The 15,142-nt window shown below is 36.1% G+C and overlaps 2 protein-coding genes and 1 long non-coding RNA gene across 4 annotated transcripts; 2 read left to right on the top strand and 1 right to left on the bottom strand.

Moving 5' to 3' along the window:
- Nucleotides 1-3,885: 3,885 nt before the first annotated feature.
- LOC127905896 (uncharacterized) lies at nucleotides 3,886-4,613 on the bottom strand. The gene is made up of 2 exons (XR_008060407.1): nucleotides 4,478-4,613; nucleotides 3,886-4,447 (listed from the first exon to the last, which is right to left on the bottom strand). It is a non-coding gene; the product is annotated as an uncharacterized LOC127905896 (long non-coding RNA).
- On the top strand, nucleotides 4,072-9,164 carry LOC18102586 (proline-rich receptor-like protein kinase PERK9). Of its 2 annotated transcripts, XM_052456724.1 has the most exons (9): nucleotides 4,072-4,642; nucleotides 4,676-5,242; nucleotides 5,653-6,063; nucleotides 6,150-6,236; nucleotides 6,715-6,785; nucleotides 6,872-6,948; nucleotides 7,185-7,332; nucleotides 8,440-8,601; nucleotides 8,710-9,164. In XM_052456724.1, the coding sequence occupies exons 1-9, from the start codon at nucleotides 4,072-4,074 to the stop codon at nucleotides 8,878-8,880; spliced, it is 2,265 nt and encodes a 754-aa protein (XP_052312684.1). In that variant the 3' UTR covers nucleotides 8,881-9,164. The 2 variants fall into 2 exon arrangements, with proteins under 2 accessions (XP_052312684.1, XP_024465868.2); XM_024610100.2 differs by having other exon boundaries at nucleotides 4,072-5,242.
- Nucleotides 9,165-13,529: 4,365 nt separating this feature from the next.
- On the top strand, nucleotides 13,530-14,467 carry LOC127905895 (uncharacterized). Its single transcript, XM_052456726.1, has 2 exons — nucleotides 13,530-14,160; nucleotides 14,244-14,467. The coding sequence occupies exon 1, from the start codon at nucleotides 13,589-13,591 to the stop codon at nucleotides 14,150-14,152; it is 564 nt and encodes a 187-aa protein (XP_052312686.1). The 5' UTR covers nucleotides 13,530-13,588; the 3' UTR covers nucleotides 14,153-14,160; nucleotides 14,244-14,467.
- The last annotated feature ends 675 nt before the right edge of the window (nucleotides 14,468-15,142 follow it).

The following is a 15,142-nucleotide window of genomic DNA, read 5'->3' as shown; positions in this document are numbered from 1 at the left end:
TTCCCCCACATGTTTTTTCTTTAAAATTATCTTTGTTAAATTTATTTTTTCAATATTGAGTTGGTTGAGAATTTAGCTTTAGCTTTAGCTTTTCCCACTTTTTTTTTTCATTTTTTTAAATTTTCCCTATGTTTTTTCATTATAATTATAATTATAATTATTATTATATTGTATTATATTATATAACCATTTTTTTCTTTTGTTTTTTCTTTTTATTTTTTTTAATGAATTTTTTTTGTTTGATTTAGTTTGTTAATGTTAATTTTTTTTTATTTAGTTATCAGATTTTCATGATACGAATCTCGGGTTTGATGGGTTAACCTGATTTGACGAGTTATTTTTTTCATTTAGTCTAGTTTGTTAAAATTAATTTTCTTTCTATTTAATTATCAGACTTTCATACTTTCATGACATGTATCCTGGGCTTGACGGGTTAACTTGGTTTGATGGGTTAACCCGGTTAATTCTAGGTAAACCCGTCATTTTTTTTTCTATTTAGTTATCAAACTTTCATGACGCAAATCTCATGTTTTACGGGATAACCTGGTTTAAAAGGTTGACCCAATTAATTCAATGTTTTTTTTCTTTTTCTTCATTAGTTTTTTCCTTCCTGTTGATTTTTTTTCTTTGTTTTTTTAATTAATTTATTTAATTATCACACTTTTATGACACGACCTTATAGCCAGACCCACATCCAGTATTCTTGGGTCCGGTGTTACAACCAGACTCACTTAAACTTGGGTCATGCAAGTTTAATTTTATTATTAATATTATAAATATTACTCTTAGGTCAGGCGTTGCAGCCAAACCCAAGATTCTTGGGTATAACTTTACAGAAAAACCCAAGAGTTTTAAATTTTTATTTTTTTAATATTTTTTATAAAAAAAAATAACTCGCGGCATCGCGCGGGTATCAAAGCTAGTATAAGCTATTTCATTACTAATATTAATGGTTCACTCGCACCGATTCAATAGGCTTTATTAACTAGGAGTTTGCCGGGTTTACAAGTCCCAATTGCTGTAGAAGTGCATGCATGAATCATGGACGCGTGTGTTCAAATTTACGGCTTGCTTGCCTATCTTCCTCCACCGACACTTTTTTTAATTTGATTAATTAAAGGCAATAAACTATTTATGTCCAAAATCAAAACATAAATTAAGATTCAGTTAAAGAAGCCAGGTTTGCCAGGCGAAAAAAGATTGCAGTGATAAAGTCTGGAGGCAATTGATTAAAGGAAAAACATGTATGGCGTGCGAAGGGGAGAAAGGTTAGAAAAGGAAAAGGGAGAAAAGCTAAATAGATTCTAAGGAAATGGCCAGTGGATTTAATTTTATTATAAGACGTGATTTGAGACTGTGTTTCAAATGATATTTTATGAAATTTTATTTTATTTTATTAAATTTTTTTTTGTGTTTTTTTTATTATTTTAAAAAATAAAATAAAATAAAATAAAAATACTATTCAATACATTTCAGAATGTAAAAAAAAAAACTTTATAATTTGTTATTATAAGGGGACTAAGTCATATTTTTTAGAACATAATTGAGTAATTCAACATAAATTTATGGTAAAAAAGGATCAGACTTTTTCTAGAAAAATATCAAAATCTATAATTCTTTCATAGGGTCAAAACCTGGAAACAATTGGACAAAATTTCTCTTTGAAGTTTCACGGGATGGCCTCAATGATTGGACAAAATTGGCCCACCACCACTTGTTAATATTTTGTCCACTTTGATCTGGCATTTTCCGCCGTGAGACCCCCCTCTTCAACCTCTGCGTCAGCCACAGTTTTCTCACCAGACAAATCTCTGGTTCACCACTCTTTATTCTCCCATCCAATTTCCACTCACCATCTTGTACGATAGCTCAATCTAAATTGATAACAGAGAGCTTGTTGTCACACATTACAAGTTATTTTCGCACACGACACGGCCATTGCATCTGCGAGGTGCAAGATTCACATGGATGTAGCAAAATAAATAAAGCATAGAAGATTGAACGGGGTGTAAAGACACAAGTTTACCCTATAAAGAAATGCAGATGGATGGAAAGAATATTTGCAGATTCTACTGCATTAGAGGTGATATTTTACTCTGAGCATTCCTTTGTTCTCATCGGAAACACATTTCTAAAACAGAAACAATGGCATCTCTTACATATACAAGATCAATGTTGATTTGTTATTTGGAGAATATATATATATATATATTTATTTATTTATTTATTTATGGCATCACATGTATTATTTTAAGGGGGTGTTTGATGCTAGGATTCCACGGTGTTTTTGAAAAATATATATATTTTTTATTTTAAATTAATATTTTAATGTTTTTTATCATTTTAATATGTTAATGTTAAAAGTAATTTTTTTTAAAATAAAAATATTAAAATTTAACCTTCATAGTTGTCCAAAACACCAGTTAAAAAGCTATGAGAACTATGTTGAATTAAAATTAGCTTTGTAATAATTAATTTCAGTCAAACCAGGGGACTATAAAAAAAGAATCCAAATGAACATGCAGATTACAGACCATTATGGGTTAGTTTACAGTATCAAACAAGGCCTGAAGACAAAAAAAAATCATTATCTGTGGGGAAGGTGGGTATCTAGTCACATTTTGATTTTTTTTTTAATTTATCAAATCTATGTCATTTTAACATCGAATAAATAAATAACTTTATGATATACAAAGATCCACCAAAGGAAAGCTCCTAGTTTCTAGAGAGTAACAATTAATTATGAGAGAATACCTTTTATTTCATCCTGAGCAAATTGTTTTTCAGTATAATAATAAGTTTCGTTCCACGTGTAATTATCTAATATTCAATTAATTTAAAGAAAACGAAACAAAATTTCTAAATGTACAAACCCGGTACAGAGAATCTAGTTAATACTCAGGAGAAAAGATCCAAATGAGAGAATCAGTTTGATAAAGCTATGGTTTTTAGTTGTTAATGTGATTTTTAAAAAGTTAAAAATTAAATATTCTAAAAATAATATATAAAAAAATTATGATATTATCTTTCAAAGTGTTATAAAACACTTGAAAATTACAATCATTATCGAACTAGTATTGCCAAACAGTAATTTAAAGTAAAAAAAAAGAGAGAGAGCCTAAAGACATGAATGCTGATCCTTGAAGGTTCATAATGAAAAAAAGAGTCGTAGGTTGATAAAATATATCATGGACTTGACGTTACCATGAAGCAAGTCCCAGGCTTTAATAGACCTTGACCTTTAATTTAATAATAACACTATTATGACGGAGACGATGATGATTTGAAAAATCTGTGAATGTTTACTTTTCATGCTAAAAAAAAACTGCCTCATTATTCTTCAGCTTTGACGGTCTCTATCGACACTGCTTTGGATTTGAGACCCCACAATCCGTGTTCCTGATTTGAACTTCATATGTAGGTAAGACAGAGAGAGAGAGAGAGAGAGAGAGAGAGAGAGAGAGAGAGTTTTAAAGAACCAGCCGATATTGGCCGCAATGCAAATGACCTGAAGTAAAGGAAAGGTACGGTTTCTTGAGTTTTTAGCATCTGGGTTCTTGTTTGTAGAGTAATTAATGGTGTAAGTGTCGCTGCATTTGCCCGCTGAATGTAGAGGATCTTATTGGCGTTGCTGGAATCAGTTTACTGATCGAAGTCTGGGTCTTTTAAATTCTACTCTAAATTTAGCAATTTGGGTGTTGCTTAAAAGGTTGTGAAGTGGCTTTGGTCTTGTTTGTGATTCTTGATCTGATTTTTAGCGGGTAAAGAGATTGGAAATCTGGGTTTAGCTAAAAAGCCCGAAAGTGATTAGGGTCTGGCTCCAAAGAGGTTACTGTGATTTCAAGTATGAATGTTTGGTGACTTTTCAGAGCATGGTTGGTGAAGTTTTGGTGATTTGAATCTCTCTTGGTTTTAAAGTTTGTTCATTTTGGAGTTATTTCTTGAAATTGATGGGTGTGTTTTGATCTAAACCTTGCCTTTCGTACTGGAATTGGGAGAACTTGGTGAAAAGCCAATGAAAGTTTAAATTCTGTGATGTGATTTGAAGTCGCTTGATTTGGAACTGTAGTGATGGCAACTGTATCTCCATCCCCAAATTCACCCCCCTCTGCTACTCCACCACCTTTAAACGGTACACCACCACCATCCTCTACTAGTTCACCACCACAAGCCTCCTCTCCTCCTCCCACTTCCCCACCTTCACAGCCCAATGCCAATCCACCAGACCCAAGAACCCCTCCTGCTCCATCACCACCACCCCAAACCCCTCCTCCTACTGTTTCTAATCCTCCTCCTGCCACACCATCAACCCCTCCACCACAACCACCACCTCCTATGACATCACGTTCTCCGCCTTTATCCAGTAGTGATCCTCCATCAAACTCCAATTCTCCTCCACCACTATCAGCAACTCCGCCTGTGAGCTCACCTCCACCACCACCACCATCTAATCCACCATCAACTGCACCTCCACCACCACTGTTGAATCCACCTACAAGTTCCTCTCCACCATCACCATCAACAACACCACCTCAAAATTCTCCACCACCATCATCGACACCTCCACCTCAAAGTTCATCTCCATCACCGCCTCAAATCTCATCTCCACCACCACCATCATCACCGCCACCTCAGAGTTCACCTCCACCACCATCTCTGCCACCTCAGAGTTCACCTCCACCACCATCAACACCGCCACCTCAGAGTTCACCTCCATCACAACCCTCATCTAGGCCACCTCAAAATTCACCACCACCACCTCCTCCGACCCCCCCACCAGCATCCTTGCCACCTCCTCGAAGATCACCTCCACCACCAGCATCAACTCCACCTGAGAATTCACCACGTCCACCAATTTCAATAGCCCCTCGTCCCAGTAATGTGCCCCCACCTCCTAGGCTTACTCCTCCAACTTCTCCTCAAGCAACACCTGTCCCATCAGATTCCAATCCACCAGCATTGTCACCGCCAAAAATAAGATTGGCTCCGCCTCCACGCGCACTTGTTTCCCCGCCATCACCCACGAACAATACCGCCCCTAATTCACCTGGAAGTTCAAACTCCACAGGTAATGGGGGCATCGGTACTGGAGGTATGGTGGCTATTGGTGCAGCAATAGGAATTATAATGCTCAGCCTTGTTGGACTGGCTCTCTGGTGCATGAGGAGGCGGCGAAAAGAGATTTCTGGACTCAATGGTGTTTATGTTATGCCATCTTCTTTGGGCTCTTCTCCAAGATCAGGTGTTTATTTTAAACAGCATTTCACCTTTGCTTCTTTAGCTTGTTATGACTTTTCTCAATAGTACCACTCCTAGTCACTAGGTAACGCTATTCGGAATTCTGCCAAGAGGGTCCCAAAACTTCGGTTGGTGTTTATTCTCATAATTTGATTTAACTTTTGCCAATTGAACTGCATCTGATATACAATCAAATGTTCGAGAGCATATTTTCTTTAACAAATAAAAATGGCAAAACTAAATCATATGGTTTGGATCTTATAAAAATACAGATAATTGGTTAATCTATTCTGATTTCTCCTACTAAGAAGGTAATCTATTCTTAGCAAACTTGCATTTAATGAGATTGCTGCTAAGCACTTTGAATGAGATTGTTGACAAGAACTCTGAAGTTTTTCAAATTTGCCCCCTCAGGTTCAACTTTCACAAAGACTCATTCTACGGCTCCCCTAATTGCAAGTGGTTCTAGCAGTGATTGTGTTTCTTTGCCAACTGAATCAAGCGGATTAGGTAATTCAAGGCCTTTGTTTGCGTTTGAAGAGCTAGTCAAGGCGACAAATGGGTTTTCATCCCAAAACCTTTTGGGAGAAGGTGGATTTGGTTCTGTATACAAAGGTTACCTTCCAGATGGGAGAGATGTGGCAGTGAAACAGCTAAAAATTGGTGGAGGGCAAGGTGAGCGAGAATTTAAAGCTGAAGTTGAGATTATTAGTCGCGTACACCACCGCCATTTGGTTTCTCTTGTGGGCTACTGCATATGTGAGACCCGAAGATTGCTCGTATATGATTATGTCCCTAACAATACCCTTTATTTCCATCTTCACGGTAAAGCTACAACTTATAGATGAGATTTGGCATGTCAGTTCATAAAAATGATCATCAGTCATGCTTGTTGGTCTTTCTTTCTGTAGGGGTGGGTGGGCTGGCTCTGGATTGGGCAACACGTGTTAAGATTGCTGCTGGAGCAGCTCGGGGAATAGCTTATCTCCATGAAGACTGTAAGTATTTCAAATCTGGATTTTATTAGCTAGATAATGTTCACATTCACTTCCAAAATTAACTCAAGACATTATTCACCTGTTTTTTGTTCTTTTTCAACACTTGGCAACTGCTTTCCTTTTCCCTATTCTTGTTATTGAAAGGTTAAGCCATCCATCCGTACCCACTCTTCATTTTCAAAAGTTATGATCCAACTTTCAGTAATAAAAAACAAGGATCTAATAACCGAATGCAATTTCACAATATTCTCATCCTTAAAGCACATACAGAATTCTACCTCAATCAAGATTAGTATGAAAATATCAATTTTGGTACTACTGATGATCTAGAGTTAAGAACATGTTAATAAGAACTCCAGCCATATAATGTTCATTGATAGGTGCGCTATTTCCTTAACGCTAAAATAATGAATGGGTTTCCTTATTAGACTACATATGGTGGAGGTGTTATTCATTTGATTTACTATTATTTGTTCAGGTCATCCTCGGATTATTCACAGGGATATTAAGTCGTCAAATATTCTCTTAGATAACAACTATGAAGCTAAGGTATGCACAATTTTCCCTTTTAACATTTGTTTATGATTAGTTTCAATTAGATTGTGGTTTAACTGTTTCTAGATTTTAATTTGCAGGTTTCAGACTTTGGGCTTGCCAAATTAGCTCTTGATTCAAACACTCATGTAACAACTCGTGTTATGGGAACCTTTGGGTAAGAGATCATCTATTATTTGCTTAAATACCTGCCACTACAGGGCCACTGAGGGGCACCCCTATTCTCTCTCTGCCCTTTTTTGTGTGAGCAGGGAGGGTTTCAGCCCTTTTGGGCAGTCGGGAGTTGATGGGAATACTATTTTCAAAGTACAGCTGTATTTGGTTTTCTTTTCCTGTGCAATGAACATATATCAGCCATGTCTATGTGCATCTAATGTTTAATTGATCACTCAGATACATGGCCCCTGAATATGCATCAAGCGGCAAATTAACAGAGAAATCTGATGTATTCTCATATGGAGTTGTGCTTTTGGAGCTAATCACTGGACGGAAGCCTGTGGATGCATCCCAGCCCATGGGAGAGGAGAGTCTTGTTGAATGGGTAAGTAGTTTATGCACCCTGGCTAGCATTCTGCTTCTGGACGATAGACTCATTCAATTTTCACGAATTGTTGATTGTTAACTGGAGCATGCATTAAGATACATCCAGATCCAATAACCTAGTTGCTAGTAATAAGGATTTGAATGACAGTTTTATTGATGGATCAATTACTCTTTGTGGACCTTATTCTTAGCAACCCTCGTCTGCTGAGCAGATCTATTCTAAAGATTTGCCTTCTATTTCAGCATGCATAAATGATAAATTCAATTAGATCATTTATCCTGAAGTTTCTGGTTATATCGATACAGCTTAGTTTGAGTCGTGTAATTTTTTATGCTTTCTGTTATATGTTTTTCTTCTCACTGCTTAGTTTTGATATGAGAAGATGTTTCTGAAGTTGCTACATTTGTTAGAAAATTAGTTACAAGGGTAATAGAAACATGGTTACCTTCTGCTCGAAACACTACTAGTTTCTCACATTTGAATTGTGGATAGAATCGGTAAAAAGGCTACAAGACCTGTTCTGAACTTCTTATATATTCCCATAGTGGTTTGATTCAGGAACAGGTGTGCTTATTTTAGAAATAGGTTGTTTGGAAGATTTGCTTATTGAGTGGATGTTATTCCTTGGTGTGTGCAGGGTGGGGGATCGGGGTTCTGTTGAGTTTTCTGGAGCTCCATTGATTTCGTGGCCTGTGGCCTCTAATCATATATAGATTTTATACTGAAGAAAATAACTCAGTACATGGAAAATTAAAAGCCTTCCCAGATCTAGGACTAATCTTACTGAACCTTGATTTAAATTCAATGCATAATTATGATATTCCTCAGTGCAAGAATAAAAAAAAAAGTGTGTAACCAATGAAACAAATGTACAGAGGTGAAACAATGTTATGTCTTGATGTTGTTTCCTCTTCTCTGTACCTTGTGGTGGAGAATACATAATCCTGCTGTTTGTAGTTTTCTTTTGTTCTCTTTCCAGTAATTTTTTTTTGGAATGTATAGAAAGAAAACTAAAAAATGCACATGTTGAAAGAAATAGAAGTGTTGAACTGGTATTTGATTTTCCACAATTTCATGCTGAAACTTTTCTTACCTTTCTTCCAGGCTCGACCTTTGCTAAATCATGCACTAGAAAATGAGGAACTTGAAAGTTTGGCAGATCCAAGGCTTGAAAAGAACTACATTGAAAGCGAAATGTTCCGGATGATTGAGGCTGCTGCGGCCTGTGTGCGGCATTCAGCTTCTAAGAGGCCACGGATGGGACAGGTAATTGCAATTTGATCACTGAACTAGCTGAAAATTCTTGCTTCTCCATTAAAAGTCCAGATTTGGAGATGTTAGGTGCATTTCTCTAAGCCTGCCTATGCTTCTCAGGTTGTTAGAGCTTTTGATACTTTAGCGATAGCAGATCTAACCAACGGAATGAGAGTGGGAGAAAGTGAGCTATTCAACTCTGCACAACAATCTGAAGAAATTAGACTGTTTCGAAGGATGGCATTTGGTAGTCAAAATTACAGTATAGATTGTTATAGCCTGGATAATTAAAGAGCACATGGTAAATAGTGTTAGAGATAAATTCATCTATGAACAGTAGGATTCATGAATTTTGAGATGGAACATATACAAGCTCACGATGTACAGGATGGTCTCTGAAATGAACTGTCTCCTGTAGGGATTGGATTTCAAGCCCTTGATACTGGTAGCTAGGTTATTATAATTTTCCCATGTCACAGGTGCTGTAATTCTTTCTTCTTGTAATTAGCGCCTGCAAATTTTTGTTCTGAACAGTATTTTTTGTGTTAATAAAAATCTCGATTCAATTTTGTTCATTCATCTTGAAGCATGTAAGAGTCGTGTCACTCTCAGTTGACTCTTACCATTTTCTCTTGTATTCCTGGTTGCATGCCAAACAGTTTACATTCTTTTTCTCGTGGATAACAAAGTAATGAAGAATGAATGGTGTGAATATATCCAGTTATACATCTGTAGCAAATGATGATTGCACCGGTACAGGGTGGTGCCGATGTGACTAGTTATAGTGTGTGTCACAAGCATTGATCGGGATCAAATGAAGTGTTAAATAAAGAAAGCCACTGTGAAAGACTCGAAATCTGGGCTGATTGATCTCAGCTCGTGACAATGGCTTCTATCCCATGTTTTGAAGCGTCAGGAGGAGCTAGAGTTTTGGAAGAATGAAAACACACCATTATTATTGCCAATGTATGAACATATCCATAATCAAAATTCCATATGGTGCTCTCACCAATAGCATATTTTGCTTTTAACATGCCAATCAATCCCAGAGGGAGTCAAGAGAGCAGGCATCTGTACAATGATGACACCTATCTTACGTTTACTGGGTTTAAATAAAACAATGAAAAGAATTTAGATAGATCCAACGATATAATTTCACTCCCCTCCTGTGTATACTGGTCTGGGAGGACGAATATGGTGATTTTCTAAGAATGTTCAACGCTGCATTCATTGTTTAATGTGTAATGCGATAATTTTCAACGATTAGCATTGTGGATTCTGGGGGAGGATGAGAATCTTTTCAGATGGGTTTGATTAATTATTGGTTTTATTAGCAAACTCAATTTTGATTTCACACCCTGAATGGTTTTCACTAGTCAACCACTGAATTCTCTCCTCAATTTGAACATTCAACAGAAGCGATAACTTTCAAACCTTCATGCTCCCAGGCCAATCCATTCAAAAACTAACCTTCCCGTGTCATCCAAGGTACAATTTATTTTTAAATGTTTTTGAGTTTTTTCAATTTCAAATTAATTTTTTTAATAATTTTAGATTGTTTTGATATGCTGATGTTAAAAATAAATTAAATAAATTAAAAAAAATATTATTTTAATATATTTTTAAATAAAAATAATTTCTAACAAATTACCGAACAAATCACTCTTCATCGGAGTTTTATCAGCCATCCAAACTTGCCAATGCTTTCACAAGAAATTATCTTTCTTTTTGCCTCCTCTGTAAATATTATTTATTGACTAAATTAAATTACATTATTATTAATTAAATTAAAATAATTAACTAAAAGATAATGAAGGGTTGCACTGCACCTATGAATAGGCTAGCTATGGTGCTAAAAAAACAACATCCTTATACAAAAATTAAATTAAATTAAAATTAAAGTAATTTCTTACAAACGTGAATTCATTCTGGTCCTCAGTGCTCAAGGTTTATATAGAATGGTCCCCAAAATTTATTAGTGTTAACATGAGGCCCGTGTATGTAGAATGAGGGGAGAATCAATGAGAGAGAAGGGAGGAGAGAATCATAATTTTTGAGTTCTTAGAGTTGATTAAAAATATATTTTGAGGTTTAAAAATAGTTTTTAAGATGCTGTTTGGATTTGCTATTGCGTTCGCGGTTGAAAGTAAAATCTACAACATAGTGTTTGGTTAACATCAACCACATTTTTTATTGGTGTGGGTCCCAGTCCAAAAGTAAGGTTGGACTGCAGTTTTTGAAAAGCAATTACCAATTGCTTTTCATGCATTTTCTCTTCTCTCTCATCACCGACACTTTCCCCTTACTTTCCCATTACAGTCACAAAACTTTCCCAACCCTCACCCAAATTGTTCACAGCACGGTTAATTGGCAAATCAATTTGGCCATTGATCTACAAACTCCCATTTTCCACCTTCCCCAGACTGTTCCCCTCTCTCATCTCTTGCCGACAACAACCCTTTTTCAAAATTTTGCAAAAACAATCACGTACAGGACGACGCCAGTTCTGAGAGCATCCTTCCCCAGTCCCTTTTTCTTTCCAAACACCCACAAAGATCGTCACCCAAACCTTCACCGATCTGTCCCTCCATTGTTACCATTGCAGAAAAACCCAACAGCTTCATGCTGGGAAAGGTCACACGAGCGAGAGACCCGTAAGTACCTGCCTTATCTTCGTTAATTTTTTTTTAAAATTTAGCTCAAAATTTCATTTCTGTTTTGGGTCTCCATTGTTTCTTTTTGTAGAAAAACGCTGCAGAACCGTGCTGGGAAAAGTCACATAAGAGAGAGACAGAGGTAAGTTCTTGCCTTTATCTCCATCTTTAGTTTTTTTTTAGCTAAAAATTGCATTTCTGTGATGCTGCATGATCTGTTTACTATGCGTTCTTGGTTTGTTTGAATTAAGCTAAAAAGAGTAGTTTGATGTTGCTGTTCTCTTCTGTTTATTGTGCCTTCGTTAATTTTTTTAATTGAGCAAATTTCATTGCATTTCTGTGTTGCTTCATGACCTGTAATGTGCGTTCTTTAATTTTTTTTACTTGAGCTAAAAATTTCATTTCTGTGCTGCTGTTTGGTCTTTGTATTGTGCGTAATTATGTGTTGTTCTTTGTTGAAATTTGTTTTTCTGTTGATGTCTAGCCTACAATGCTGCTGCTTCATTAAAATTAATTAATCTGGAAACAATGTCATGCATCCATGCTGATCTGTTTACTGTACGCATTGAGGTTGTTTCTACTTGATAAACTGTAGAGTTCTTTACTGTGCACATTACGTGTGTTTTATATTGGAATTAAGGTACCATGAAATTAATTTTGGGTCAATTGGATTATTTGCTCTATTGTATTCTGTTCCCAGTTGAAATATCTCGGCCCACTTCGTTGGTTGCTAGTTTCCTACTGTTACAATACAAACTGATTTATTTCTCTGCTTTTCATTTCATAAGATTCACTTGTTTGTTGAATTTGATGGTCTTGTCCATAAATGCTGACTTTTTTTGGTTGTTGGTTTAGATATTTCCCTTATCTCTTTAACAAGATTTTCATACAAGACATGGTCAATAATACATGTATGTAGATCTCTTAGTTTTCTAGTTTCTCATATCGCCAGTAGATAGCAAAACCTTGATTATTGCTAGTATGGCTCACACTTTTGTGATTTGTAATATTGGACATGGATATTATGATGGATTGTGATAACCTTGTGCACAATATATAGTAACAAAGGCGAGAGGTATCACTTTAAAGAATTTAGGCGTCGTGGACAACCAAGTGGTCGGAAAGAAGTGTTTAATTGCTTATATGTACTGCTTGTCTGCTGTTGTTCTTTGTTTAAATCTGGTTTTGTTTTTTATGTCTACTACCAGCTGATAGTGCTGCTGCTGGATTATTTGCTTAATGGAAACAATGTGATGCTTTGAAATTTCATTTATGTGTTGTTCTTCATGGTCTGATATGTTTACTATGCACATTAATGTTGTTTCTGTTTGAGCAACGGTAGATTTCTTTACTGTGCGTGTGTTTATTGTAATCGTAATGAGTGCCCTGTTAGCATGTCATATAGGATTACGTTTATTTCTACTTATGCAGTCAAAATCAAAATTTTGAGTTTCCTTTTGTGTGTTTGTATGCTGCGAAAGAAAGTTGGGTTACTTTGAATGTAGAAATAAATTATATTCTGTTTGTTTTTTCCCCTTTTTTTTTAGCTTCCAAACAGCATGATGACATTGAAGTGTTGCTTGATAATTCAAATATTATATCATGGCTGAAACTGAGTTTCCTGAACAGTTGAAAATTAATGGGTTTCAATTAGTTTTCATTACGCATTAATGGGAACATTCTCATTCAAATACATGCATGGTTAATGTTTGTTGCTAACCACACAACTTTTATAAATGCTGAACATTGAGTGTTTTATTATTGTTTTAGTCCACGATTTATGTATGTCCCACAATGTAATTGATATCATTGATTGATTTCAAACTTTTGTTAAATGTTTTAAAAGATATCATGGAAGGTCTTGAATCTTTTGATAAGGCTGCTTGGACAAAGGAAATGTTGCATATATTTTGTGATATATGCATTAAGGCAATTGATATGGGAATGAGACCTAATACTCATTTCGATAAAACGGGGTGGAAATTTCTCATAACATCATTCAAAGAACAAACTGGTCATGCATTCACCAAAACACAATTGAAAAACAAATGGGATGGATGCAAAAAGGATTGGAGGATATGGAATAAGCTGGTTTCTGAAACTGGTGTTGGCTGGAATAGTGAATTAGGCACAATTTCAGCTAGCGATGAGTGGTGGAAACAAAAAATTCAGGTACATTCCTTTTCATCCTAACAATTTCTTTTATTGTTGTCAAATTCCAATACCAAAATTTTACTAGTCTTGATCCTTCATTACTTGATTTAATTTATATGCAGGAAATTAGAGGAGCCAAAAAATTCAGACATGTCGGTATTGAGCAGTCTTTGAAGAATAAATTTGACCGAATGTATTCCAACATTGTCGCAACTGGAGCGTATGCATGGGCTCCTTCATCAGGTGTACCTGCTGACAGTGATGTTGATCCTGGTACAAGCAATGCCGATATTGCTCATGATGGTTTGGAAGAGGGCAGCGGTGATTCGGAGGAAGACGTGATTCCAGATTTCCAGACTGACATGGCTCGAATGGTTGGAGGGATAAATATGTCTAGCAGCAGCAACACAAAAAGCGGTGACAAAAGAAAAGAACGAGATCATTATGATGTGCGAGATAGAAAGAAGAAAACATCTGGAATTCAGCTGCTGTCAAGGTGCAATCAACTACTTGAGAGTATATCGACTAAGAGTGATTCCACGTCTGTTAATTTGGATCGCGAAGGCTGTAGTATTCGCGAGGTGATGGCCGAGCTGCACTCAATTCCTGGAGTTTCAATTGAAGATGAGTTCCACGACTTTGCTACAGAGTATTTGAGTTTAAGAAGGAAAAGAGAAATGTGGGCTAGTATGGGTGATAAGGAGCAGAAGTTGAGATGGCTGCAACGAATGTATGCACGCACTAAACGTGCTTAGCTGACATGGTATTATTACATTTTCTTAACCGTTAATCAATTAACTATTCACTTGCTTAATGTATTTATACAGTTTTATTTTATTGTTGCAGAATAATGGGATGCCGGTTTTAAAAATGAGTTTTTTCCAATTGCCGAAGTTTATCCGAGTCATTGTATTCTTCCACATTTCGTGTTGAGATATATGGGCATTTCCATTTGCGGTAATTTGTTTATTGTTGTATTTATATTAAACTACTTTTCGGGAGCTAATATACTTGTATGAGGATATTGTTAGTTTTTAATGTTGTATTTTATCAATGAATTAAAACTGTCACTTCTGTTGTTATTAATGTTAAAATGGTTGACCATTGGATTGAATTTGTTGGTAATTTTCCTTCACTGTGTTATTCCCTGAAGGTCTTGAATATTGAGTGTTGCTGTTAAAATGTATGTTCTATTATAATATACCATGTGCAGCCTTGTTTGTTTTCTTTTATGCCATGAGTTGATGGGATCTGTTGCCTTGTGTGTCCAGCTGTAATTGTAATAAACCATGTGCAGCTACTGTGTGAAATGTTGGTGTGTTTTCTTTTCTGCTGTGAGGTGATGGGAGCTGCAGCCGTATGTGTGAAGCTGTGTGAATATTTGTTTATTTTCTTTTTCTGCTGTGAGTTGATGTGTGCTGCATGGTGATAAGAAAGCTGCAAGTAATTGAGATACCATGTGCAGCTACTGTGTGCTTGTGCAGTGTGATAAGGAGCATTTGTGTTCTGTTCTGCAGTGAGAATTGATGGAAGCTGAGCATTTCTGTGCTTGTACAGTTAATGTTATTCATTGCTGTTAACATGATTGTTTCAGCTACTGTGTGCTTGTGCAGTGTGATAAGGAGCATTTGTGTTCTGTTCTGCAGTGAGAATTGATGGAAGCTGAGCATTTCTGTGCTTGTGCAGTTTAATGTTATTCATTGCTGTTAACATGATTTTTCAGCTATTGTGTGCAAGTGAGTTTT

This window comes from Populus trichocarpa, chromosome 10 (assembly GCF_000002775.5).
Source record: "Populus trichocarpa isolate Nisqually-1 chromosome 10, P.trichocarpa_v4.1, whole genome shotgun sequence".
NCBI classification, from domain to species: domain Eukaryota; kingdom Viridiplantae; phylum Streptophyta; class Magnoliopsida; order Malpighiales; family Salicaceae; genus Populus; species Populus trichocarpa.
This window is presented reverse-complemented; position numbering and strand designations above follow the sequence as displayed.